This window comes from Brachionichthys hirsutus, chromosome 14, assembly GCF_040956055.1.
Source record: "Brachionichthys hirsutus isolate HB-005 chromosome 14, CSIRO-AGI_Bhir_v1, whole genome shotgun sequence".
NCBI classification, from domain to species: Eukaryota; Metazoa; Chordata; class Actinopteri; order Lophiiformes; family Brachionichthyidae; genus Brachionichthys; species Brachionichthys hirsutus.
The window spans coordinates 8,830,175-8,858,012 of NC_090910.1; the positions used below are offsets into that span (position 1 = coordinate 8,830,175).

A 27,838-nucleotide genomic window follows, 5' to 3' on the forward strand; every position below is an offset into this window, starting at 1 on the left:
GCCACAATTACAAGCTACCAAAAAAGGACCGGGCCTTTCCGCCTGCGCTTCTTGCTGCAGAGTATCGGGGGCCTCAGAAACACATCGCTAAACAAGTGCATCCTCCTGTAATATATCCTGCTCATTTCTGCATAGCTCAGCCTTGACTTCACAGGAGGACCATTATTATTTACAAGGAATAAAAGCGATCCCACGTACAAATGAAGTGTGTCGACCCTTCCCTCAACTGTCGAGGATTTAACTGATATAAAATAACAGGATCAGGACACACCTGTGCTATTAGGGGTTGTGTTTACATTAGTAAAAGTCATGCACACGCTGTTTCCATCGGGGGGGGGGGGGGGGGGTTGAAGTTCTCTCCTCAGGATGCAGCTTGTCTGACATGGTTTGACTGGTGTGTGTGGTTTTGAAGGATGTCTGCGCGCAGATGAAGGTTAAAGTTCATACTTGAGAAAAGAGAAAAGCTTTATTGTTGTCATTGTTACACTGCAAGCACACAGCAAAAAAATTATTTTTTACAGGATCATGGGAGCTGACGTGCACGCGCCTTGGACGCCCATCGTCACTGCACCTGAATGGAGGAGGCGCTTCAAAAAAGAAACTGGTGAATGTTTGAGAAAAAAGGAAGCGGATGTATAATGATCGTGCGCTTCTGCTGTTGCGAAACCTTTTTTTTTTGTTTTAGCATTTATGGCTGCAAATAAAATCGGTCAAAGACATTTCCTCGAGCACATTTTTAATTTGTATACGCTTAAACTTGATTTGAGTGGTTCTGTTTCATTTGATTTATCCCTCTACTCTACACTTACTATATATGTGAATTAATTGAATTGTTTCTTTTCACTTCCTGGATTTACATGTAACGCCAGAATATAAATCACAATCTAGCATTGAATAGGAAACACATTTGTATTTTGTTTTTTTATATCTTGCAAAATAAATAAATAAATAAATCAGTTTTGACTGAAGTTGAGATATTTCCCCTCTTTGTATCAACATCAATTAATTTGGCAAAAATAGTTCACTGACATGAAATCACGGATCAATCGAATCAAGAGAAAACTCGAAAAGTTAACTACAAGTTAATTAAATCAAAACAAATTGATGATCTAACTGGTTTCTGTTTGGATATGTCCTTCAGATAGTTCGATTCGCCTGTTTATGACAGTTAATAAATGAAAAAGTAAAGATTTAAATGATTATTATTATTATTCGTGTTCAGTTATTAACATACTTTTCAGCATTAGAATGACTTTTTAGAATTTAGGTTTCCTTTTCACATGAAGGATCGTAGCAGTGAGGATTCAGGGGCAAAATAAAAAAGGGAACAGATGTCTCTGCACATCCAGAGCAAAAGAGGAACGGATCTCCATTCCTACTTCTTGCCATCATTTCCCAGTAATGCGCACTGTTCTCTAGTACCGGTAATAGATGGTTCGGACGGTAAAGGTAAACAGCCCGCCTCCTCCCACGTGTGACGCGGAAGCAGCTCGTGACACCACTTCCGTTTTTTTTGTTTTTTGGACTTTTGAAGTCCATTTTTTTTTTACATCCGATTTCAATGTTTGTCTTCTAAATAACCGTCGCCCCCCCCGGATGTGTCGGGACATTTCTGCGTCATGGCTCGTTCGGATTGCTGTAAGCTCGATTTGGAGAACATTCCTCTCGTCGCTCTGAACGTAACTCTGAGGAAAAAGCTGGGACTTTATTTAAACCCTAAAAACACGGTCGCCGCGGACTGGATGGCCGTCGCGGAGGCCATGGGCTTCTCTTACCTCGAGATCAAGAACCACGAATCCACAAAGAGCCCCACGGTGTCGGTTCTGGAGGACTGGCAAGCGCGCTCCACGGACGCAACCGTGGGGAAGCTGCTGTCCATCCTCAGGGGTGTGGAGAGGAACGACATCGTGGAAGACCTCAGTCCATCGATCGGTGCGTTAATCCTTTTCAATTTCACTGGTTTGATGTATTTTTATTTATTTATTTTCTGTCTCCAGGAAGTGATCCGCGTGCGTGCTCCCGTCTTTACGCACGCGAATAAAAACAACAACAACAATCTGTTCAAATGTATTTAGTTAAGCATTAACGAATCAGCTGAGAAACATACCGTTTTTAATGTTTAGTGTACTTTATGATACAATTAAACTGTTATCTGTGCGTCTGTGCGTCGTTTGGCGCAACCAGACGAGGACGTCAGGAAGTACAGAGAGAGTTTGAAGAAGAAGGCTGAGCCGCCGGTTCAGGTCGCCGAGGTTGACAGCTGCTACCCTCGAACCCAAGACAGAGTTGGCATCACCCTGGACGATGACCCTGAAGGTCGGTGTCAGAGAAATATCACGTTATTTCAATGTCAAAAATATTTTCCCTGCCCAAGGCCCAGGTCTGCACAAAGTTTTCTCAGTCAGTAAAAAAAAAAGAAAAAAGAAAAAACCTTTTGAGGAAATGTTCCAACACTCTGAATTAGTTCATGTTTCTCTAATAAAACTACAATAATATTTTTTTACTCGGGTAAGGGATCTTTGCACTTCTTCAAACATTCATTCAAGGCAAGGCCTCATTATGCGCACAATAGTCACATAAAGCAGTTAATGGTAATGAATGCTTATCACAGGATCCCTCATGCAATGCTAAATAAAAGTAGTAATAGTTCATAAATAATACAAGTAATATAATTAAGTCCTGCAATTTGTATTAACAGAATATACATAAGAAAATATAGCATTGATATGCAAATTAAGTGTGCTGTGAAGTAATCTTCCACCATAAAAAGCTGCTCTTGCAACAAATCACTTCTACACCGTCAGCTGTTTGTATCAGAATGAACGAGATGAATACTGAATGTTTATGAGTAGTTAATAACTAGTTGTTGTACAAATATGCTGCTCGACTTGCTGGACGTACCTGTATTATATATTCAGAGAGAACAGACGTTGAATATGCATAAATGTTAGACAAAGCAAGTGACACAAGCAAAAACAAACTTTAATTTATTAATCTGGGATACGCTCCAGCAGACCCGTGACGAGATGATCCTAATCGTTTCATCTGCAAGAAAATAGATAATGCTCGAGTATAAATTGCGATCAGATCAGGATTATTTCCAGACATTACACAAGTCAAGCTGCACCTCGTCTACTTATCTGATGGTGGATCTGCAGCTCAGCTCATGTGTCTGCACCGCTGTGCTGTTCCTCCTCCTCGCTCTGCTCTGCGGATCGATCTCATTTTGCCTGTAGAATAAAGAGAATTTCTACGTCAAACTTCTTTTTTTTATTATTGAAGGCAATTCTATTCATACTACGATGAAAACCAAAGGTGTTACTCACAAAAATTTGAGATTCAAAAGTAAATTGTCATTATACAATGCAGTTTTAATAAATAATGCATCCTAATGTAACCGAATTGGTTGCAGGGACCCCTGAGCTGTTTGACGCCTTCATCTGCTACTGCCAGAAAGACTTTGACTTCGTTCGCGAAATGATTCGAGAGCTGGAACAGACGAAGTACAAGCTGAAACTGTGCGTGTTTGACCGGGATGTCCTCCCAGGCTCGTGTGTGTGGACCATCACCAGTGAACTTATTGAAAAGAGGTGGGATATAACATATGCTTCGGATTTTTCACTTTCATTACAGAGAGATTGAGTAAGAATCGCCGAAACAAAATGTCCAGATCTCAAACAAGTTGGCATGGAAAAAAAAAAAGAGGGCGGGATATGACGTAATAGTAATAGTTTTTCTGCGACATAAACTACAGCCTGGTTAAAATGTCCCTAATTTCGTTTCAATGTGACTGTCTGTGCAGGTGTAAGAGGATGGTGGTGGTGATTTCTGACGAATACCTCGACAGCGATGCATGCGACTTTCAGACTAAGTTTGCTCTCAGCCTCTGTCCTGGTGAGTTACTTTTCGGGTCTGGAGTCTTTTTTACACTTGATCATGCATTCATGTGATGTTCCTTTACAGGGGCTCGGAATAAACGGCTTATCCCGGTGAAGTACAAACCAATGACGAAGCCATTCCCCAGCATTTTACGCTTTCTCACTGTATGCGACTACACCCGGCCTTGCACACAGGACTGGTTCTGGATACGGCTGGCCAGAGCTCTCTCGCTGCCATCATCAACTCATCCCATTTAAAAGTGCCTTTTTACTCTTGTCAAAGGGATTATTGGATGATGGCCAAACATTACAGATTTGAGTGTACACTTTTGCTCATAACCAGTCTCCTGTTACCTTCGTAATCCATTTGTTGTATATACAAGTCATAAATGATACCAAATATAAGCAAGTTTAAAAGTGCACAATGTTGTGTTATATTTAAAATGCCATAAATACATAGTTTGTTCCTGTCTGTTTTGAACATGCCGTACATGAGTTCTATTTTAAAAGGGGATCTATGGTACTAAATGCGTTGTGAAAGGGGTATGTTTTTTTTTCTAAGTTATTTTTTCTGGTCACTTCCTCTTTCGAACAGCCTCGAGTTTATATTCAAACCAGAGATTAAGAGATTGTTCAGTGCATTCGTTCTTACTGATCCGGGCACGTTTTTGTCTGTAAATGTGACTTTAGCCATTTAAATTAGTATTTTTGATATGGCCTTATTGAAACTGTTTGATAAAGGTGAATGTATTCTACTTTGAATAAATTTTCTGAATGTGATTTCTTGAAACGTGGCAGTTTTCTTCCTTCGCTATGAATAAAGCATGGAGTCATTGAAACTGTTCTGTAGGCGTTGCGACAGCGTCCGGCATGTTACAAAACGCACCATTGGTGTCGCTATTGGATTTCCGTAATGAAGAACTGGCCTTGATGCCATTTACATGCGTGTCCAATCACATAACAGCATTTGTAGAGCTGTCCAATCGGAGGACGCGGTGTTAGAGGGACAGTTCTATACATCCACTTGTAAAGTAATTCCCTAGGTTTTGCCTGTCAGGTATCATTTACACTTCTTTAAATGCCAAAGCCTGCACTATTAATAAAATTGTTGTGGATATGAAAGGAGGAGTACAATACGATAATATAAATAAAACGGGGCAGAATTGTGCGTTGTATCTAAAGAAGTATATGCCTTCAGTTTAATACTCGGGTTATATTTGCATCTACACCGTTCGCCATTAAAGACGTGGCGGAAACGTACGGCTTTATTATTTTCACCTAACATTTACACTTTTTAATATGCTTGCAAAACGCAGGGGCATATATATATGTAAATGTTTTTAATACGTTTAAATATAACTTAATAACTGACGGGTTTGTGATCGTAAAGTCGCGACAGGCGTCTTTATCGCGTTACATGTTTGACCCTGGCTCTTCTGCTGTGGCTCCGACTACGTAGCTGCAAGCCAGTACCTGTATAGTACGATCCGTAGCCTTTTCTCGGGGCACGCCCGGCATAATATCCCACATCCAATATGTCCGACGGGAAGATCCACATTTGCTCAGTGGGAATGCGGTAGGCGGGGCTGCTAGGCTGGTGTCAAACTTTGGGAATGACAGGAGTGCTGCAGGATTCGCAAAGAAAGAGAAGTGTCGCCCTTGTGGGTCCCGTTCGGATTACTTTGGCTTCTTTTTACACGGTCTTTGGATAGACCGCCTTTCTACAGATAGTACGGCCTCGGCAGACTCCTCAGCTATGTCGGAGGACGTGAGCTCCCAACCCTGGACCATCAACAAAGATGATTATGAGCTCCACGAGGTGATTGGTAAGTGATGCTTAGCCTGTTAGCTACATTTATGCGTAACCCGGTGTCCGCTAGCTAACTAAATCGGGGCTCACCGAAGCTAATGGTAATATCAATAAAATTAAATGTGTAAAATGAACCGAAGGCATCGTCTTTCTCTCGTGGTGCGTTTAGTTTTACACGTTTAAACCCCCGAGCCGGGCGGTGTCGAGATTTGGAGTCAGTGGAATGTTTCTATTGAGATCAGTCCGCGAAGAACCCCGCCCGCTGGGGATACGCCGATGCCGTAAACGAGTGTTATAACGGGACTGTCTAGTCGGGATCTGACAAGCTGCTGGTAACGAACCGCTTTCATTCAGAAGTAATTTGTATTTCTACGAAGAGCTCTTCATTCTTTCACAAACTGTACTTTGGATTGAGGGCGTAGTATCTTATAAAACTACAATCTTTTCTGGCATTTTAAAAATGCAATATTCATATTGAAGCTTGAGGCCAACCAGCAGTATTTAAAAGGAGCAAATATAATTTGAGCAAAGTTGTCTTATTTTATGAGAGGATACTTTGCTATAAATATGAAGTATCAGGCACAATAAAAAGAAAAAAGGTTGAACTTCTCAGACCAGGGTAATGTTTTGGCAATTTATTGCACATTTTTTATGGAAGATCCTATTATTTTTCATAGAATGGTTTTTACTTTGTATGCATACCTAACTGTATCCATCATTCCCTCTTGGGTACGATGGGAGCTTTTACTCCTTTCCTGTGCAATATCAAACCTTGGCAAGTGTGAGGGTGGTGCAGCGATTGGCTCGGCTGAGGAATGACAGCTTTTTCATGAAGTTCTGAAATGTCCCACCCTACAAATAGCTGACCTCTGGTGACTTTGTTGAAGTTGTGTATACGAAGGAATCTGTAACATATAAGCAAAGTATTGTACTCTCAAATCAGATAGATTGTACCTGATGCATGCTTCTATTACTGGGAATACATGTGTTTTATAGACGGTTCATTCTGCATGCCCTAAATTAACCTCCTGTGTACTGTATTGCTATAAGACCTGGATGCAATTTTAACGCCCTTCAATTTAGCGTGCAAACAGAGATAAAGCTCCCCTTGTATAGAAACCAGTTCTGCAGCATTTCCCTGCGCAATGGGAGAACAACGTTTCAAAATAACCCCAGGTTAGCGTGCTTACCAGGGGTTATTTTTTACTAGCATAGCTTTGTAACTGAATTGTGACGTCCTCCCTAGTTTGCAGCCTTTATTTCATAAATGCCTGAATGCTGATTACTTGTGCACTTAAATCTGAGGGAGTTATTTACTTCATATCTAAACACAAATGTAGTATTGACTGCTGGAAATTAAATTAAAATAATTTTCATTAGAATGTTCATATACCGGTAAATAAACTTTGTTAATTTGATCACAGCAGCAGCTTTGCGTTCCATCACTTCTTGCAGTGGGGCTGATTGCCCAACTGCTTCAAGGCATTACAGACGAAGGAAACCAGCATCTTTTGTTGTTAGATTAGTAACTTTCCCCAGTTAATATCGCTGCATATGGCACCGTGCGTTCACACAGTGATATGATTGCAGTGAGCCTTCTCTTCCCATGTGAGAAATTGATTGCTGGATTGGTCTTACTTAGTATGTTTATTATCAAACAATCTGGAAATTAATTTCCGGAATACTTACGCTTTGATATCATGGGACAGGAAATAGGGGGGGAGGACACGTAACACAATTCTGATGTGAAGTCTGGAAGTCACTCGTCCTGTTCAACAACAATTATCGGCGTGCTGCAGAGAAGCAGAAATATTGTTTTCACAATTTCATAGTGAAAATATGTTAATCAACGATAATGTGTAGGTATCCCCCCATGCTGCAAATAATTCATGTAACTATTTCTGGATTGTTACATCTTAGCCATTGTGTACAATAGACCTATTAGTATTTTATAACTCTCTCAGGGAAAGATTACTTCTGATTTGTATTACGTAATACAAGCTCACTCTCTTCACCAATCCGAGGCTTTGATCAAAATTATTTTTCATTGTGCATCAAATTTGGATTAATCTAGTTGGCAAATCTGGAGCAGAACTGTTCTGCCCCGACCATGTCTGCTTCCTATTCCTTCTCCTCATATCTCAATGGAAAACGATTCCTTGGTTAGCATTTCTCTGACTTACTGGCAATTACAAGGTTTTAGCCTCGCGCACACGGAAACATTGATATCAGTAACATCTAGAATAAAAGGAACCGGCTGCTGGTATGAGTCCTAATCTAAAATTTCGAATCTAAGCAGGCAGCGATATAAATGAGAACTTTTCTAGTTTTCCCTTTTGTGTCGTGCAGCCTTACTAAAAATGACCTCCATTAATAAGTTAATTCGTGGTCAACTTATTCCTCTATGATAGCATGATGGCGGTCACTGTATACTCACGTAAAAGACAGGAAGCGAATGTCTTGAACTTCCCTAACCCTTTTAGGCAAATGTATTCTATTTTGGCTCAGAATGTGAAGTATCTTTTTTTTATTTTGGGTCTTCATGGCTTGAGTAAAAACACTTTATTGAAATGTGGAGGATTAAATGGCCTCTTGGTATTTTAATGGTCTTTAACCGTTGCAGTTAAGAGTATCTCTGTTGCTTCTTCTGTGTCCAAAGAAGGCCTATTTTTCCTTTTACGTTCCCTTTTTTTGTCCAGTATATTCATTAAGGTTTTGTAGAGATCCTCCAGAGAAGCATTCCGGTCTCTGGTGTCGACTCTTTAGAGTATTACCAGTTTGGCAGCCCTTAATTGAGGATTTTGGCTCATACAGTTTGTTAGGGGAAAAAGTCAGGACTGTATGCCCCATTCAAATATTCCCGTAGACTGCGCCAAGGTGGTTTTGTTTTGAGGAAACATGCTTACAGAAAACATCGTCTGCTTTTCCAAAGATCATGATTATTTTGTCAATTTTTGTCCATCAGGCGTGATGAAGATGTCTCACCTTGTCTGCAGTTGTTCTTCTATACGTAAAATAAATAATATAACAAAGTCACATTTAACATTTTTAACTAAATGTTATCAGATTGGTTGATAATTTCTCAATTCTAGCGATGGTTGGTGGATGGTTGTGGATGGTTGTGGAACTATTGCTGGGATAATATCAATTAGAGTAATGCTGACATTTATTCAATTTTTTTTTCTGGCTTTTGAAACACAAGGAATAAAAGAGCAACAGTTTATGTGGATGTCTTAAAATGTTATTGACATTAAAAACAATGAAACTGTAATAAAATGAAAAAGACAAATAATGAAATGTGGAAACATGGAAATAAGCAAGCCCAAAAAGCTTTGCAGCCCTCAGGCATGTCAACACGATGAACTTGAAGTTTTAAGTTTTTTAGTTCATAATCATCTTTTATTTATTATTATTCTATTCAAAGTCTGTTTTATGGACTTAAGGGCTATATTCATTGTCCAAAGCCTTAGAGGAGTGATTTATATTTAGTGATTATAATTGCAGTGATGGTTCCCATTCCTCTGTGTGCGCTGTGGTATAATTACATTTACCGGTAGTTAGAGACTGAAATCTGAACTCCCTATCCTTCCCTAAACAGCGCTTGGAGCCCTCATGACCTTTGACCTTTTACCTTTGATAAAAACCCAACGATGTCCCCCTCTTCCATCCTGTCCAGTGTCCATACACTCGTACAAGCACACACGTTCTGCTGCTTGTCCGACCAGCCCTGACGACTGGCTGTTTGTTTGCATGGAGGAGTTTACACTCCGCTGTGTGCAGGGCAACTGGGCTCCCTGTGGTCCAGCCAGCAGTGTCCCCCCCACCCCCACCCCCCCAATCGCTTGCCATCCTCCCGAGGTTTGTGTGGTGGCGCTGGCGGGCGGGAGCTTTTGGATTTATTTAAAGGGATTGTTCTGAACGTTGATGCGAAGGCCAAGGAGGCTTTATTAGAGGCTGCCAGTCAATGGATGGGACCCATTACTGCTGAAGGAAGCACGCTTTTATATGCACGCTGATCACGAGGATTAAGGGATTTACCGTCATGAACCACAAGGAAATTGTGATTTTATTAGATTATCTTTGAAGCAAAGAGTTTGTGTTCAAATATATTGGCTTTTTAGGCTGGTTTTTTCTTCATATAGCCTGAAGTTGGACACACAATGTTAAATCTAAAATGGGTGCAAGTTTGGGGACAGCTTAACGTTTGAATTAAAACGAGATTATCGCTTCTTTTCTTTATTCATTTAAACTGGGCCTTTTTTTTTTAGAAGCACACCTGGCTCAATGAAAACCCCAAACAAGGAGCACCTTGTTAATACCTGGGCATCGCTAAGATGAGGAAAAGCTTACCGGAACGCGAACCGACTCGCCTCGCACTCTTTTACTCACAAAGGCTGTTGCCAGAGGACAATGTGCTCCCAACATTAGTCCGCATCACATACACTCTCTAGGGTTTGTGTGTGTGTGTGTGTGTGTGTACGTGTGCGCTCATGTAAGAGCATTGAAAGGTGGAGTTAAATGACCTTAACGTGACGGCGTACCATTCCTGGCGATTCCAGCTTTTACTCTGCAGCATGTGTATGCTTCGTTCAATCGTTGTACTTTTGTGCTGTTGATGTGATATCAATCTAACATTGATTTGCCACTGTTGACTTGAAAAATGCAGGTGCTAACTACTTATTCTCCTGTGTGTTCTAGGGAGCGGGGCGACGGCAGTGGTCCAGGCAGCCTATTGTACACCACGCAAGGAGAAGGTGGCCATCAAACGGATCAACCTCGAGAAGTGCCAGACGAGTGTGGATGAACTCCTGGTGAGGAACACACAACGCACTCACGTCACTCAAACGGGATTTCAAATTGGTGCGTCCTGATCTGTCGGTAGCAGCTTTTCTGCTGTCACGAAAGATGATGGCGACGAAGAAAGCCAGATCGGGACCTTCCATTGAGCTACAAGACAAGAAGAAATGATAACTTCCCTTCAGAAATAGCTTGAGAATGCTCCAGTCCCTCCTGGAATTCTTTCTGGAAAAGCCTGTCTCGTCCCAATTTAAATTCTGAACATGAGCACATCTTGTCCTGCAACCTCGGCGTGTTGAAGGAGCAACCAATCGAACATCCAGTGTCAGGAAGTTCATTCCAAACATAAGTTTACAGGCCAGATGACTAAATGGCTGCTTGGCTGCAGCACATTGAAACAGCTCGTACATTTACCCGCTACTCCCACTTTGGGAAAGTTGCTGCTGATTGGAGCATCACATTTCTGTATCACTAACTGCAAGCTGCACATGATTTATAGGCACTTTTTACATTTCCCTTACTTCAATAACGGCACAAGAGGACTACCGGTTAACGCTTCTGTGGTCTGCGCTTGTGTATGGAGTTAGTGCTACCTCTGCTTTTCGTCATTCGTTTTCTCTGAGCGCTCCTCTGAACACTGAAGTGCTGATAGGTTCTCATTTGCAGCTTGTTAACGTCGGCGTGATTGACTTGATTTTTTTAGTCCACTGCAATACTTGTCGCCCAGAAGTCATTAAAAATAAGCTGTTTGCATGAAAGATCATGGCTGAGGGTTGCCGGCCAACCTCTCACACTACTGAACTGAAGAGGACCCCCTCCACCCCACCCCACCCCACCCGTCAGTTGCTGGAGGATGAATCACGAGAATGTTCCTCCCGGATTCTGGGAGCAGGCGGTCACATGGAATTCAGCAAGGTCGGATTTCCTGCCCGTGGCCCCCCCCTCCCACTCCCCAACAATTCCACCCACCGCCGCTCGGTTGTCCTTTAAAACCATGAGGAAGCTTTAAATTGAACCCAGATTGAATCTCCAAAGAGGCGGCTTTAGTAGAAGATGCCGTGACTTACGTCTTCAGCCATACCTGTGAGATTCTTTCATGTCCTGGTGTTTTGTTGCGATTCTTGGCGCCGCATTTGGAAGAACAAGCGCTTGAATAACTCAGATGAGGAATTTTGTTCACATGCACTGGAGTGCGCTTCGCATATCCTCTTTCATTATGACACATATGATGCAATTATTGTTTTTACTTGTTCTTGTGCAGGAGGTCTGATCTAGGCTAAAGGAAATAATTCAGAAGTAAATATGTGTATGTTTCTCACGTGTGCGTGTGTGTGTGTGTGTGTGTGCTGCTCACTGCAGTGAGATTGGCTGATAGCGGATCTGTTGGGGTTTGAGGTGCTGACGGTGACGTAGCGTTGCTTCCATAGTGGCTTCTCTGTGCGTCTGCCGTCATTGAGATTCTGTGGCACCAGTTTGTGACCCAGTACTGTAGTCACTTTGTGACAATAGGTCATTGATGTTCTATGCAGTTTGAAAGTCCTCAAATACTGCAGAGATAAAGCCCAATGTAGGAAAACACGAGTGGTGGGGATGGGTTTGTTTTATGGAGAATCTTAGCGACAGTCACTTGAAGGTTAAAATGTTTTGAAGGGTTTGTCTTGGACTCTTCAGAGCATCGACATGGATTTATTGGCCTGTCACAAGACGGAAAGGTCAGCTGGAGTTGGGCTTATTAAATTAGCTCAAATGACTTCACTCGTGTCACATGAATGGCCTGATTTTCGTTGCTTTTTTTTTGCAAAAACGGGAATATTTACCAGCATGTTTTTGGAATGTGATCTAAAGGTTGCAGACTATATAAACTCATGTTGGTTTCTTTGGTTCTAGAAAATGTTAATACCGTTTTTTGAAGACAAAACTGTTTTTTTATTTATAGATAGTTTTTGTTATGTCTATATACCGGTAATTCTATTTTGCATTACAACCGTAGACGTATAAAGGTGCCACTGAGGCCTTGGCTAATTCTTTAGGCTACTGACTTGTTGAGAAAATCTTGATTGAATAGATCAGCTGAAGAAATAAAAGGGGAGTTTGTGTCTTCTGTTTTTTTCTTCATGGTTTCACAAATGGCTTGGATGTGCTAGCAGAACATGTGGTGTGGAGACAGAAATGTTCAAGTAAAGATTTCCTCGTGTCAAAGATTTCACATCGTTGATGTCATACCAGCGATGAGGTCAAAGGTGCTAATAGCTGATTTTTAAACTCTATGTTTTTTACTACCCCTGCTGCTAAACCTTTATACGAAACAGCGCAGACCAATAAAGAAGCAGCGGTCGCTTTCTTATCGGGTTGTGTAAAAGTGGCCTATTAGGGTGGCATGATGTCACCTGCCTGCACGAGTCCCTGTTGGAAGAGGCTTCACTGATCCCACAGATTCGATATTGATGACTCTACAGCACAGGCATTCCGTACTGCTGCTAATGCACTTTGTGTAAACGATGCATTTACGTTGATGGGACGTCAGGCTTTGATTTCTTCGTTTGTGTTCCACAAGCATCTATCGATCGATTGCCTTTAGCTAGTCTTCTCGGCTCCGGTGTTCAGGTTTGATCGTTGACGGGCTCGGTGACCATCTGTTGGAGTGCTTGGATCCTAACAGTCTGAGATTTGCTCTTAGGCAACAAGTCAAAATGCATAGTAATCTATTTACTGTCACGGATAATTAAACGCACGTGTCTTTACTGTCATTAAAGTTCGACTTGTGAAAAAGTCTTCTTACCTGTCATTTAAGACATAGAACTGGTCGCATTACAATCTCAATGCTTTTACAGTTCATTTCAGAAAGACCTTCGGAACCTAACTGGAACCACAGTAACCAGTTTTGAGCCATTTGTGTCGTAACACGAGCAGCAGTCCCAACGCTGAAGGTTGCCTCTCCTCAAATGACCTTAGGACTGGTGCTGAAGTGATGGATCGGTCTCGTTTGCCAGCACTACCTCAGCCGTCCTCCTTTCCAAACTCACACACAGAAAGGGTGCTGTTCAGCGATAGAAAGGGTTCCAGCTGTTTTTACTGGTGCACAGATCGGCATTATACTGGCCTAACCTATTTATCTTCTTGCATCTCGTACTTTTTAAAAAGAACAGTGAGCCATTGGACAGATATTTTCCTTTTCAGTGCGCTAATTCAGTCTTGAAATTTTTGGCAAAGATTCAATTAAGTGTATTCTGTCTTGCATTCTGTTTTCCTCCCAACAGAAAGAGATTCACGCCATGAGCCAGTGCCACCACCCCAACATCGTGTCTTACTACACCTCATTTGTGGTAAAAGATGAGCTGTGGCTGGTCATGAAGCTGCTTGGTGGTGGTAAGTGCTTCCTCTTTCCATCATCTCTCTGATCTCTTATCACGCTTCCCTTGTCTGTCAGTCGTCATAAGACTGAGTCCGAATCTAATTTTGTTTCTTTCCTAATTAAAAAAAGAGAGAAAGGTTTAAATGAGCATTTTTAAGCCACGGTGCAGTTTGGTTGTATTTTTGGTTATGAAGCCTGTTTAATCTGTTTGGATCCTGATTTTTTTTTTTTTTTTTTGGACCTGGCCTGAACCGAAAGAGGTCCCAGTAGGGGAGAACTGGGCTGCTTGCTGTCGCTGATGTTAACCGTGATTGTAGGGAATGTGACAACACTGATCCTCATTGTGTCCTGTGTGAGCTGCAGCTCCTTCCATGCTTTAATTCCACACAGAACTAATGACAGGGAAGAGCTAATAACATCCCACAGGCCAACGTCATGACAGCCATGTGGCCACTGCTGTAATTAACTAGTGAGAGGAGCATGATGAGGAGATTACCATGGAGAAATAAAAAAAAAAACCTCAAAATACAATATTTGCATTTATTTTGCATTGTTTTATTTCATTTTCATGGTTACATCAAGCTAGGGTATTTAATAGAGTATCTGGATCAGTTTGTAAGAGCTCCCAGACACAAACGACACGTAGATGAAGGTATCTTGTGCCAAATATTTGACGAAGCTCGAAGCAGTGGGCACCGAAACTCGAGAGACGGCCTGAAGTAATGGTGTTCTGTTTATAAAGAGTCAAAACATGGCTTCAAGTCTCTCTCAGTCTCACACACTTAATTATACCAGCACCAGCATCCACACACACACACACACACACTAACATTTACACTCTGTTCCTGCCCTCCCTCGTGCTCTCCTCCCGCCCTTTAGACAGCGTCCCACTGTAATGAATAGTGCCCGGGTGGGTATGTCTGGCCCTCCTGGAAGCCCTCTGGTTACGAACCGCTTTGGCAGCCGCCCTGCAGCTGTGCCCAGGGTCACGGTACCCGCCAAGCGACGCTCCAGAAGGCCGCACAGCGGGAGCAGACGCCACTCGAAGTGAATCGTATTCTCCTCATCGTTGTCGACCCTCGTATGTCGGGTTTTATTGTGCGGAGTGATGAAACGATCGAGGCGGTGGCATCTGCTGTGGAGACTTTTTATATAAATAAATGTTCTTTAAACCCACTCGGGTACGGGGCTGATGGGTGGCATGTAAAAAAGCACGGGGCTTTTCAGTAAAATGTGTGCGACGCATGAACCATCATGTCATTAGAGTAATTCATACCAAAGCAAGCAGAGGAATGTGTTCCCAGGAGATTAGTGTGAAGCCTTCACTGACCCACGGCTGCCACCGTGGAGCTTAATCAAATGCCACTCAGAGTGGAATCCAGCTCATTCAGATTGGTCGATCGCTCGGCATTAAGAGCCTGCATGCATTGATTTCCGAATAGTCACAAACTTTGCACTGACTTAGTTATGAAATCCTGACAGAGATTACCTGATGTGATGCTTTTGACATCGACTTGAGCTTTTGCGTGCTTGACTGTGCCACCGCGCTGTTAAAACCTAATTTATTCCCTCTGATTTGAATGGCGTCCCCCCCCCCCCCCCCCTCCCTTGCAAAATAAACCTCTCGTTTGTAAAGCTGTCGCTCGGTGCCACCATGTTGGAGCAACATAATGAGGGCAGCGCGAGTTCAGTCACGAGTTCGAGCGAGGCTGGCAGTAATCTAGAAGCGTGTTTGTTGTGTTGTTGATGTACCTTCATCCTTTATTTCTACCAACCTTTTTCTCTTCCATTAAATATAAGGTTTGACTGTCTCGGAATACCTTTTTGTTTGATTTCTTACCGAATTGATGAGAAGATTGATGCCACGCTCTGAATATGAAAACGGAGCCGGTGGTCGGTTAGCAAAGATAATTAATTCAAATCAAATCTTATTTCTTTACTTTTCTAACGTAATTCCACCTGATTAGGTAGTACTATCTTGCTCCCTCGTACTTCACTCCTTTCACTCGTCCTCCTCACCCCGGTGACTCCCTAATTGTCACCTGCCACTTCCTCCCCTCCCTATTGTTATTTCAGACTGCGAGCAACGACGTCATGCTACGGCCGAAGCATCGAGAGAGGCGTAAACCTGAACAGTCAAACTGCCTGCCTGGTCGTAATGTGCTTCAGAGGCTACTGACTTTTAATTTCTCCCCCCCCCCTCTAGTACACCTGCTATCCATCTCACATTGTTCTTTGCCTGTTCTCTCTTTAAATGGGTCTGTCACATCTCCTTCCCTGCACCGTCGCCGGACCCGATGAACCCACTGTCTCTCCCTCACTTGCTCATCCCACTCTGCCTCGCTGTGTCTCAGACTCTCTGCAGTAACACCAATCTAGACTCAGGTGGGCCGTGAGAGTTGGTTCCACTGGGTAATTCAGTGCTCTACTGTGTGCTGTAGGCGTGAGCCTACAGCACACAGACCTCGAATTGTGTCATGGACAACGTTCCGACCCTTGAAATGGCCATTTACGTACAGCTTTTTGTTCTCAAATGCTTGCGTGTGTGTGTGTGCGTGTGTGTGTGTTTGGCTGAGGGTGTGTGTGACAGACAACATGGCAGGGTGGTGTTTGTGGATAACTGCAGCACGAGGCAGCTTGCCATGCCTTTCGGCTCTCCGCGTTGTCCCCGTTCACCAGCTCCAATTTTCTGTTATACCCAATGCAAATACGGAGCTTTATTCAAAGAGAGCGGTTTGACTCCTCATCCAGATCACTCCTTTTATTATTTTATCCATGCTTATCTATGAGCTCTCTAGCCAATTCCAAAGACATTCAAGGTGCGTGGAAACTAATATTGGATTCACACAGTTAATATATTCTAAGGGTTCATTTTCAGATGCGAATTAAGTAGATATTGACCACAGAATGATGGACTGTAGTCATGATGTCATCAAAAGGCGGCAACAATCGCCACCACTCATTAGCCACGGTGGTTTTAAGTGGGTGCAGAATGCCAGCTGTGAACGCAGAATTTAAATTTAACTCATTTAGATGGGAAAAGTTTGAACAAAAGTCCTCCGAGTACGAGTAAGTTAATCTAACTTAGCCTCTGGACTGCGTCCAACGATGGTCTCCCGACGACGTTACAGATTCAATCTGCTGTTTAGTCAAAGAGATGGCTTTTTAAGATGGTAGATATAACAGCATGAATTCATATTAAGCGTCGGCTTATTCTTTTATTAATATATTGTTTTTGCCTGTTATTATATTTCCGTCTCCGCAGTGTTGTTTATTTTTCCATTGCCAAATGGAAAGGCCATGATCATGTTTATGGTTATCTGAACTAATTCCTTTTTTTTTTCTCAATAAGAATGATCTTAAGTTTCCAGACAAGACAATTCTAATGTGAAAAAGTTTATTTAAAAAATATATATATATATTTTATACACACACACGAGTGTTATATATATATAACCCACATTCTCCTGTGTATACTTTATCCAGGTTCTGTGCTGGATGTGATCAAGCACATCATCTCTCGTGGTGAACACAAGACGGGGGTCCTGGATGAAGCCAGTATCGCCACCGTGTTGAGAGATGTGCTTGAGGGCCTTGAGTACCTCCACAAAAATGGGCAGATTCACAGGTAAGAAGACTCATGTTCCCGCCCTCTAGTGCAGTAATAACACTCACAAAGTGCCGTAACTTTAGCAAGGATGCTGTCAGCAGGTGTCTTAGAAGCAGGGACAGAGGAGATTTGAATTGAGACCACCCCTGGTGATGCCAGGTCTTTGCTGCCCGATTACATGCTTAATTCTGACTAAGTTTTACGCCAGATGCCATTCCTGCTGCAACCCTCTGCATGTATCCGGGCTCGGGACCGGCTGACCCGTGCTACCTCTGAGGCACCATTACAGTAGCATCACCGGTCATCTGTGCCAATTAAGATGTGCTCTTAGCACCCAGTTTAATGTGTTGCTTATTGCACAGAAGTGATGGCTACAGTACCGAGGGATTGACATGCTCAGACATTTTCTGATACCTGTACTTGCCGTTTCAATGTAACGGAATAGCTTCACGTTTAAAAGTAAGTAGACCACAGTTTTTGATCATATCCAAGAATTGCTGCCGGAATTTGCTTCGGAGGAATGTGCTAACGGCAGATTTTCATGCCATGAGGAATGTAATCCCGGAAGCTCTCCTCCTGAGCCAGTTTAAAGTTTAAATCCTTCAGCTGGTACCCAGTCGCCACGCTGGTCAGAAACAGCCTCTTTATTTAATATTCATGATGCACTTTTTCCAAGCCTCTTCTCTTTTCTCCACACATACCTCCAGCGATGGGCTACGAGTGTAAATAATGTATATATATTTTTTCCTCTCCATGTCGTGCTTCAGTGCGCAGCAGCTTTCAAAGTAGCCTGCCAATGAGAAACTGGGTGGAAGGCTTGATTGAAGTATAATATTTAAATTAAATCATTTATGTGAAACATCACTTCCTTAACTTACCAGTTAAAAAGAAAGCAGCGCATCCTGTGGAAATGACGGAGAAATAAATAATTAACATAGACATAGGTTCAATAGCTGCGTTGAGTAATATCCACTGCGGCAGCATTGAAGTGTAGCGTAATGAGATAGGAAATATTTTTTCCCTTTATTCTGTCCTGTCTAAGGGGGGGGATCATTAACAGATTAGTCATTCATCACTTCTGCCCACCCCAAGCAAAGAGGTGTAACTCGAGGGAAAAGCGACTGTGAGGTGATCTCTCTCCGCATCGAAAGTCCTGTGACTGGAGACGCTGTCCTCGGCTGAGCCTTCTGATGTAAATATGCACACATGGCAGCGCGAGTTCCTCCGGCGTAAAGCTGGATCACATGAGACGGAGCCTCAGAGGAGGGGCCGACCGACAGAGGCCTGACGATGAGAGAGACAGAGAGAGAGAGACAGTCGCACAAACACATGAGATCCAGCCTGGGACGGCAGAAAAGCAATTAGAGCCCTGCGGCCATCGCTGTAAGCTCAGTCGGAGACATTTACCACAAGATGGCAAACTGCTCCGCCTCTGCATTCACAGCAGCTCGGAAAGTCGGGGATTCATAGGTGGCACTTGTCCGCTAAACTGCGTTACAGGTAGACTGTCTTGCACATGTTAAACACTTGAGGCTAAATGTATCAGTCTGAGAGTTAATGACTTCAAAAGGCCCCTAGACATCATCGTACTGTGGTAGGAAGCGCTTAGCCTTACTCGTCTAGAGAAGCCTCCCGTCTTCTGAGGGTACACGGCTGGCAAATCACTCGCCATGCGGTTTGGCAGCGATCGGATAACGGCCGTGGTTCTGGCTACATCTTGGAGCGACGAGTCTCTTGTTGGACATTTCAGGAAAATTGAAAAATAAAGACATAAAAGCCTAAAGAAATCCTGCTGGAGAAGCGCAGCAATTTAAGCAGAGCAAAGTGACGATTTCTTTGCGGACTCGGGGGACGGTTTATTTACCAGTGGATTTCGTGACACCTTCCAGCATCACCGATAGGCTTTAATATGCACATAGAACGATGTATTATAGTTTGCAGCCTGCTATTACACCATACAGTAAGGCAAGATGACACGGAGGAGTTGGAACTGCAGGTGAACGTTTTCCTCTCTGCCACAGTATTACTTTGACTCTGCGTGGTGCATCGTGCCACTGCCTCCGCCTCCTCCTCCTCCTCTTCCTCTCCTGTGAATGCTAATGATTGTCTGCACTCTGCAGCCTCTTTCTCAGAACATTTGCAAACTGCTGCAGTAAACCACAGCCTCCATGTTTTCCTGAATCACCGCAGGAGACTTGGTCAAGTGGCCTTGATCTCTGTTGGGTTGTGCTTTACCAGTGTGGATCATATTGCTTTCTAGGAAACATGCAAACGTAAACCGATCTGCGAAACGGTGCGATGTCATGTGGAGGCTTAATTTAGACATTGTGTGTTGAGGTAAGTACAAAGAGGTTGTGGCAGTAAAATGGCTCTGATTAACAGCTTTCAAGTAGTGCTGGGTGATAAAACTCGGGATCAATTATTTCAAGCTTTTAGCTTGACGCCGATTAATGAGCGCCAGAGGGAGGGAGGGGGGGGGGGGGGGGGGGAACTATGGAGCCGCACAAGCCCTCGGCTGTTCTCACTCGTTTCGTCCACAGGGCATGCTTCTATGCCTTGGGCTACTATCATTAATTTGGTGCGGTGGAACTGACTGTTACATAATGTTTTTCACTTTAAACGTTTGGGACACTATTGATCAAACTGAAAGACATGAACAAGAGTAAGTTAACTGGAGCCTTAATATCGCATTTAAATTAAGTGCACGAAAGAGAACAGACTGTGCTTTTACATACGAGGAAAAGTATTTTCAGACTTGTCTTCACCCTCAGATGGTCCACCCCCCCACCACCCCCCCGCTCTCATCCTGGAAAAAGCAACATCTAAGATTACCAGATGTAAATCATCACTTTATGCATTAACCGCTAGGGTGGGCGACCAGCATGTTTTTTATTAAGCAGAACCAGTGAGGGAGGATAGGAAAGTGGACAAGACTCCATCTCATCGAGGTGTTCTGTCAGGAGTGGCAGTGGGACGAGCCAGACGGTTGTGGTGAGAGTGTTTCTGAGAGGTAGTTTAATGTGTCATTTACATAATTGAGGTAAATCTAGACACACATGCACATTTAAAACACTTTGGGGGGGAAATCAGCTGGGTTAACCCTCGTATGACTCTGCATACTTCAGCCCTGCAGTGGGTAGCTGCGTCTTTGATTCGGTCGTAATGTGTCACACACGCTGCATCCCCCCCTCTGTCTCGCTACCTGCCACAGTGAGGTCTGTTGTCTTACTGTTAGCACTGAAGAGGCCGCCCCACTCAAGCTGTCATCACTGTTTGAATGAAGATCTGATACCCCCCCAGCGTATTGCATGACTCCAGCAGGCTATTTGTAAAGGCTGCGCCTCTAGATTTGAAAGTCGGGGGGGGGGGCTGAATTGTATTGCATATAAACTGAGCACTTTTTTTTCCAGTAGATGCATTTTGGCTCATCTACAAACCAGAGATCAGTCTAAATAAACTTTATGGAAACCAGTTTCTTTGCTGGAATCGAGCAACATCGCTGCTACCTTTTCTTTTATTACCTTCACCGCCCTCATCTGGTTGTGAGGGGGACTACAAGCTTTTCTTTTGAATGATCTATGACTGGCTAATATATGCAACGCTGTTATAAATGATTCAAAGTGATGTGATGGCTGACAGACAGAAGTATTTCTATATGTATGTGTTTTTTTTATCCCAGTAGTCTCTTGTATCTGCTTCATGAAAGCCTGGACAGCAGACGGACCTGATGTCGCTGATGACTCTGATGCCATCCTTGCTTCATATTGCCTCGCCTCCCAGTTGAACCCTGTGACTCTGTCTATTAAAGTCTGTTGCTATGACAACTGCCTGGCTGTCGAAGTGGCAGCGTTCAGCATGTGTGGCAGTCGGTGCAATTGTGTGTGTGCGAGCGCACACGGAGACAGACGAGCAGCCAGACAGTCGTCCCTGCTGAATCCTTTTAATCGCCACCAGGAGAGGCTGAACAAGAATGAACAAATTAGCTCGTGGCTGTGAGTGTGTCGTTAATAAAGTCCTAATGAGGAGAAAATCAGAGCAGTCGGAAGAAATACGCTTTGATGGCTGTGTCTTTGTGTTTCTAGTATTATTGTTATTCTAATGTTTCCAACAAAACCACTCTTCTGTGTGGTTTTCTCACAATGCAAGAAATGAATTCCTTTGTCACGCTTTTATTTATTTTGATAGGGAACTGATCTACCAATAGCATTTTCTTTGGTTTTAATTATTTGTATAATTTAGCTTTAAATTTAAGAGTGTGCCGTCATCCAGACGGGGCTGTTTCCTAAACAGATTTCACAGTCGATATATATACTTGGGAAAACATGTTAAAGGAATCTGTTTCATGTGTGAGAAGTACTTTTTATAACACCTAGTGTACATTTTGTATTGTCTTCCAGAGACCTTAAGGCTGGAAACATTCTCCTCGGGGAAGATGGCTCAGTACAAATTGCAGGTACTCCCTCACAAGGAAACTCATTGTTGACACCTGTGTGAAGTATTTATACTGCGCTGTAACCTCCTCTTAACACCAACGTCTCTGCCGCCTCGGCAAAGAGGCCGAGTTTGTTGAATAAGAATGAACTTCATTAGGTTCAATATCTTTCCTTCTCTCTTCCCTTTGTTCAGACTTTGGCGTCAGTGCCTTTCTAGCAACGGGCGGTGACATCACTCGAAATAAAGTCCGCAAGACATTCGTGGGAACGCCATGCTGGATGGCCCCAGAGGTCATGGAGCAGGTTGGTTCCTAGAAGTAACCATGACGACGGAACACTCTTTTGGTCGATAAATAAGGCCATCTTTAAGTCCATGCCCTGTAAGACATGTCTCATCATTTCCACTATGACTACCTTGAGACCCTCCAATAAAATAAGTGTTGCCTTAAATTTGAAGGTCACATGACTTGTAAAATGGGCTCGTTAATTTTGCTAGAACTGAACTTGTGTTTCTATATTAACATTTTTTTTCCCATGAACATATTTCTGATAGGCAGAGCTGATCTCTAATATTTGAATGTGATTCTGCTACCACAGTTGAGGGGTTATGATTTCAAAGCTGATATTTGGAGTTTTGGGATTACAGCCATTGAGCTCGCGACGGGGGCCGCACCGTATCACAAATACCCACCAATGAAGGTAAGAATAATTACGGCGCCTGTCTACTTTACTTTAAATCTGACTCGGAGCAAAGGCAATACAACTTCTAGACACAACTTGTTATCCCCTGTGTGTCCTCAGGTCTTGATGCTGACACTACAGAATGACCCCCCAGTCCTGGAGACTGGCATCACAGACAAAGAAATTGTGAAAAAATATGGTAAATCCTTCAGGAAGATGGTCTCCATGTGTCTACAGAAGGAACCTGAGAAAAGGTGTTGTCATTATTTCAGTCCTTTGGGTTTCACTGGGCTTTGCTGCATCATTTTTGTTTTATTGATCATTTGTTGTCGTGCTGTTGTTTTTTTTAGGCCAACATCTTCAGAATTGTTGAAACATAAATTCTTTCAAAAAGCAAAGGTAAGAGCTTGATTCTCAACGGAATTAGTTAACAATGCGTCAACATGACCGCTGGGTCAGGCACCGGTCGAGCTGGTTGATGACTTAAAGGTCTGATCTTGCTGAAGTAATAGGATCTGAATCTCTTGTGAATTAAACCTGTTCTTTATTGTAAACATGTAGCATTTTTTTAATCTACCAAATAGTAAAGAAGCTTTAATATAAGAAAATAAGCAACCGGTATCTCTCAGGTGACGCAAGCTGAGGCCATTGCAGCATTCTTTCCATTATTGACCATGCAAAGCTCTTTCTAACAAAGGCAGGGATAAACAGTCTTACTCCAGCTTCCGGCTGCCTGGTACCATAGCAACTAGAGAGAAAAAATAAATGCTGGTTCAGCCAAACAAATACAATCTGGTTAGTTTTCTGGATCAGGAACTGCAGTACTCAGTTGCGTACATCAGAGGGCAGCCTTTATTCTTGTTTAGAACAGAAACACCTACGGGCATAATCATTTAGCAAAATAAAAATCTGTGGAGATTTTCTTCCAGTCATTGGTCTCTCTCCTCTTTTGACAGAACCACGACTATTTAAATGACAAGTTACTTAGGAGGGCGCCCACAATAATAGAGCGGTCGAAAAGGGTAAGTCAATAACAGAGCACGTCTGCACGTTGGGCTTTATTGCTATGACGACGAGCTCAGCTGTGAGCACGTTTGTTATCAGGTCCGGCGAGTTCCAGGGTCCAGTGGCCGATTGCATAAAACGGAGGATGGCGAATGGGAGTGGAGTGATGACGAGCTGGATGAAGAAAGTGAAGAGGGCAAAGCCGCCGTCGCTGCATCGAGAGTGAGATTAACCTGCAGCTCCTTTTACCCCCCCACCCCTCACACATCATGCATCACTTGCATTTGAACTGTTGTGCCGTGGTTAAATGTTCACTCTCATGTCTGTCTAGTAGCATGTTCGTCCACTGAGCCTCCCGTGTGTATTTATGTTCTGTCTTACGGCCAAGGAGCAGCAGGTGAAGCCTGTTGGCGCTACCAGGCGACAAGTGCGCTTCTCCTACCCACTCGAGCTGCCTGCACCCAGGGTTGTTGTCTTGCCCCCCCCCACAATACAGATGGCATTCCCCTAACAAGGAAAGACTCTGCACATGTTAGCGAGGGAGCATCTGACCAATAGGAAGGAAGGAGAAGACTTTATAGGTAGACGTATGGTGCAGCAAAGGGCAAACGGCCAGCTATAAATGTGAATGCTTTTTTAATCTTGGATTTTGGTTAAATGTGCACTCGCTTTAGAGGAAGGATTCTGAGAACTCATTTCTACAGCATCCCTAACTTTATGGTGGCTTATCAGAAGACCACGGGGTAAACAGGGTAAGACTACGTCGTCATTTCTAAGATGACGCTATGCACACTATAGACCGCATGCAATCAGATCCATGACCTGTCAGTTCATCAGTGCATCTGAAGTCTAAAATGTGTTTTTGTTTCATGGTAAGGCTGGCAAATTTGTGTTTTTACTGAAATGGACCATAGATTATTATCGTTACTTGCAAAACTGGATTTTACATATTCCTCAAAATTCAGATTGAATTTGTGGGATACAATATTTTGGCAAGTACTTTTTTTTTACTTGTAATAAATGCAGTAAGCTTATTATACTTATTATTATTATTAGTATAATAGGTCAACTTTAGCAGTTTGCCGTAAGAGAGCTTTGTTCATCCAGCAAGTGAGAGTTCCTTTTCCTGGAAGCCATCTGTATTTTTTTCCTCTTTCGAGATCACTTTTTATTTATACTGACCAAACCTAATCAAAGGGAAACTTTTCATCAACTTTTTAAGTGATTTTTTTGTTTGTTTTTGGAATTAAAGCTCTAAAGACCATAAAAAGAAGTGATTCAGATTTTACATCTGCTGCTTTGGCACTGCTTTATTGGCAACTTGTGGCAAACTGGCCTGAACTTGACTTCCTCTATTGAATATTGAATCTCAGAAGTCTGAGTAACATGTGAATGCATTAAAGACCGATACAGCCTGAATATGCAGTCACTTGTTCTCAATCTCTTGAGCTAATTGGATCAGCTAGTCTCTTCCTTCAAGTCAGTTTGTCTTCATTAGGGCCTGCAAAGCAGATAAACAGCTTGACTAACCCCGAAATGAACTTCATCTGCATTTCCCACTCACTTCTGCCTATTTTCTTCTTCCTAAATCAAAAAATATTAATAAAACTGCAATGCTAAAAAAAAAAAAAACACCATTCACTTGTTTACGACTCAGTTGCATGAACCTACAGGCGAATGCTCAGTGAAAAGGAAGCTCATAGCTGAGGGAGGTGAAGCAGCTGCAGACCCACATCACCAACGATTTCTGTCTGCCCTGTGAAGAAACACGAAACGCGTGTTGTTGATGTTGGTGCTGGGAATCTGCTGCACAAATGTCAGCTGAGACAGTACATGAGGACACATGGATCACTGCTGATTATGACGTTTCATATCACTCATGTTTGGGCCAGATTTATATTTCTAGCGGACGATATTTTTAATTCTCACAACCCTTCTCTGTGTTTCCTTTTTTTTTTTTTTTTTGCTGAGCATAATAAAATCGTGAATCAATTTCATGTCATTAAGTGTTTTGGACATTTTCTGAAACGCTGGATAATTGCAGATGAAGTTATAATTTGCGATTCTTTTAAAATTTGCTATTGATTGTATTGAATAGCTGCTTACAAATAGACAGTACAAGTGTAACCGGACTCTGTACATCTGTCTAGTACATATCACTCCATGGAGTGAGGTGTAGTGTGAGTACAATCTCCACTCTCATTCCACGTCACATTAAAGGAGATAACGGGAAACATACGAGACTAATAAGGAAAGTAAACAAGTGAACTCCTTCAAGCCTGTAGACCTTGTGTGTGTGTGTGTGTGTGTGCTCATTCTTTGCCTCCATGTGAGCTGTTTCATCTGATAAATTCTCCACACTGATGCCTTTTTCTGAACATTGTCTTCCGCTATCTGTTTTTGAACAGTCGCCGAGAGTGAAGGAGGGATCACAGAATTCAGAGGTGAGTTTCATAGGTTCTCATGCATACTTGAAATTTGTCTCAGATAAAATAGCAATTCAAACTAACTTGCATGATCTAAGATGATTTTCGGGAAAAAAACGAATCTGCCAAAAAATGTGCAGGAAATAAAGACATATAAAGTCTTCCTTTTCCCTGCTTCCCTGGTTTGCCTTTGCTTTTGTTATTCCTTTGCGTTTACCTTTATGTCCTTTAATCCAGCGTCGGATCGTAGAACCGGTCCGTGCAGGGTGTTGTGCATCCTACGTTTGTATCGCTTTCACTCGAACAAAAATCGGTTTTAATTTGAACACTGCAGGATTTGTCTAGATTTCATTATTTCAGTCTTTCCAGACTCCTGAGACTCTAAGTAGTCAACTCCAACCGGCGACGGCAGGCCAGGCAGAACTACCTCAACCTGCATGTCAGGTCCCACAGCAGCCCACGGCCCAGGCGGCATCTCCCACAATAGGCATACCTGCTGCTGCTGCCACTGTTCCCACACAGGTCGAGCAGTTTTTCCATCATGCATCTTTTATTAGAAGCCCTTCAGATGTGTCTGCGATCTACCATCATTTTCGTGACGCCGAATCTTTCTTGTATTCCTGCACACGCGGTGGTTTCCCTCTAAAGCTCAAACGAGTTGTTTTCCTCTGTATGTCGACAGGCCCAACCCGCCTCGGGGGACGTGAAAGCACCCATTAGTTTGGTGTTAAGGTTAAGGTACGTTCACCGAGAGAGGTTCCACACATTTAGCCAATCCTCTTTACTGCTGGTGCTTTTTCTTTTAACTGATGGAAGTCTTAAAAAGTAATTATCCGATCAGTAATTTGGTTTCTTTTACTTTCATCTTTATAGAAATTCAAAGAAGGAGTTAAATGACATCCGCTTTGAATTCATGCCCGGAAGAGGTAAGTAACATTTACATGCAGAGTTTAAAATAATTAACGGTGTAAACGGCTTCTGCTATTGTTCTGTCTTTAATGCTCTTGACCTTTCAGACACAGCAGACGGGGTGTCCCAGGAGCTGGTGTCTGCCGGCCTGGTGGATGGGAGGGACTTAGTAATAGGTCAGTGAATAAAATAAAACATTCCTCTGCCTCTACTTCTAATTTAAAATTCTTGCACATTTACAATATTTTTTTTATTTTTTTGGTTTACTTTCACTGGACTAAAATATTGTCTTCCTTTCCTAGTTGCTGCAAATTTGCAGAAAATAGTTGATGAGCCTCTGACCAATAAAAATGTCACTTTCAAACTGGTGAGTGAAACACATTCATCACTGGCACACGCCTCTTTGTGGCGAGTTATGTCACAACACGAGTCAAACCGGGTTTACATGAGACCGATAACAAGAAGGAGCGTTTGTTTTATGAGTGATGGTCCAATCCAAATATTAGGTGATGGATCACCTTCAATTAGAGAGAAAATATGGAAAACTTGATTGAATTTTGGTTAAACTGGACCTGAAATGTGTTTGTTGAAATATAACACATGTAATATACATTTTTATATTTGCTCTAAGCACGCAAGTAGTGAACAGGAACGACTAGTTTCCACATTGGATTGGAAATGCCGCTGCCACTCAGTTGTAACCGCTCCGGGGTTTGTGTTTTTGCCCACTGCTGTTTTGTTCCTTTCCACAGGCGTCTGGAATCGAGGCCTCTGAAATACCAGATGACATCAAACTGATGGGCTTTGCTCAGCTCAGCATTAGTTAAAGTGTTGTTCTACTTGGGACCGTGACTTGCCTAAAAATGTGAAAATTAAAAAAAAATTACAAATAGTTCCATGCATTTTTTTGTCTTTCTATGGCTGTAAAGAAAACACT

The 27,838-nt window shown here is 42.6% G+C and overlaps 2 protein-coding genes and 1 long non-coding RNA gene across 4 annotated transcripts; 2 read left to right on the forward strand and 1 right to left on the reverse strand.

Moving 5' to 3' along the window:
• The first annotated feature begins 1,608 nt into the window (after nt 1-1,608).
• On the forward strand, nt 1,609-4,658 carry myd88 (MYD88 innate immune signal transduction adaptor). Its single transcript, XM_068747988.1, has 5 exons — nt 1,609-1,932; nt 2,185-2,316; nt 3,413-3,590; nt 3,803-3,894; nt 3,964-4,658. Exons 1-5 carry the CDS (start codon nt 1,620-1,622, stop codon nt 4,134-4,136), a joined length of 888 nt encoding a protein of 295 aa, XP_068604089.1. The 5' UTR covers nt 1,609-1,619; the 3' UTR covers nt 4,137-4,658.
• Nucleotides 2,995-5,538, reverse strand: LOC137903583 (uncharacterized). The gene is made up of 3 exons (XR_011105782.1): nt 5,352-5,538; nt 3,128-3,230; nt 2,995-3,045 (listed from the first exon to the last, which is right to left on the reverse strand). It is a non-coding gene; the product is annotated as an uncharacterized lncRNA (long non-coding RNA).
• Nucleotides 5,531-27,788, forward strand: oxsr1b (oxidative stress responsive kinase 1b). 2 transcript variants are annotated; one of them, XM_068747987.1, is made up of 19 exons: nt 5,531-5,704; nt 10,387-10,499; nt 13,743-13,851; nt 17,324-17,465; nt 21,845-21,900; nt 22,074-22,183; nt 22,478-22,579; nt 22,682-22,815; nt 22,912-22,960; nt 23,518-23,583; nt 23,666-23,788; nt 25,975-26,010; nt 26,353-26,427; nt 26,461-26,514; nt 26,675-26,730; nt 26,866-26,918; nt 27,009-27,077; nt 27,204-27,268; nt 27,654-27,788. In XM_068747987.1, exons 1-19 carry the CDS (start codon nt 5,635-5,637, stop codon nt 27,726-27,728), a joined length of 1,557 nt encoding a protein of 518 aa, XP_068604088.1. In that variant the 5' UTR covers nt 5,531-5,634; the 3' UTR covers nt 27,729-27,788. The 2 variants fall into 2 exon arrangements, with proteins under 2 accessions (XP_068604088.1, XP_068604087.1); XM_068747986.1 differs by having other exon boundaries at nt 26,353-26,514.
• Nucleotides 27,789-27,838: the final 50 nt, after the last annotated feature.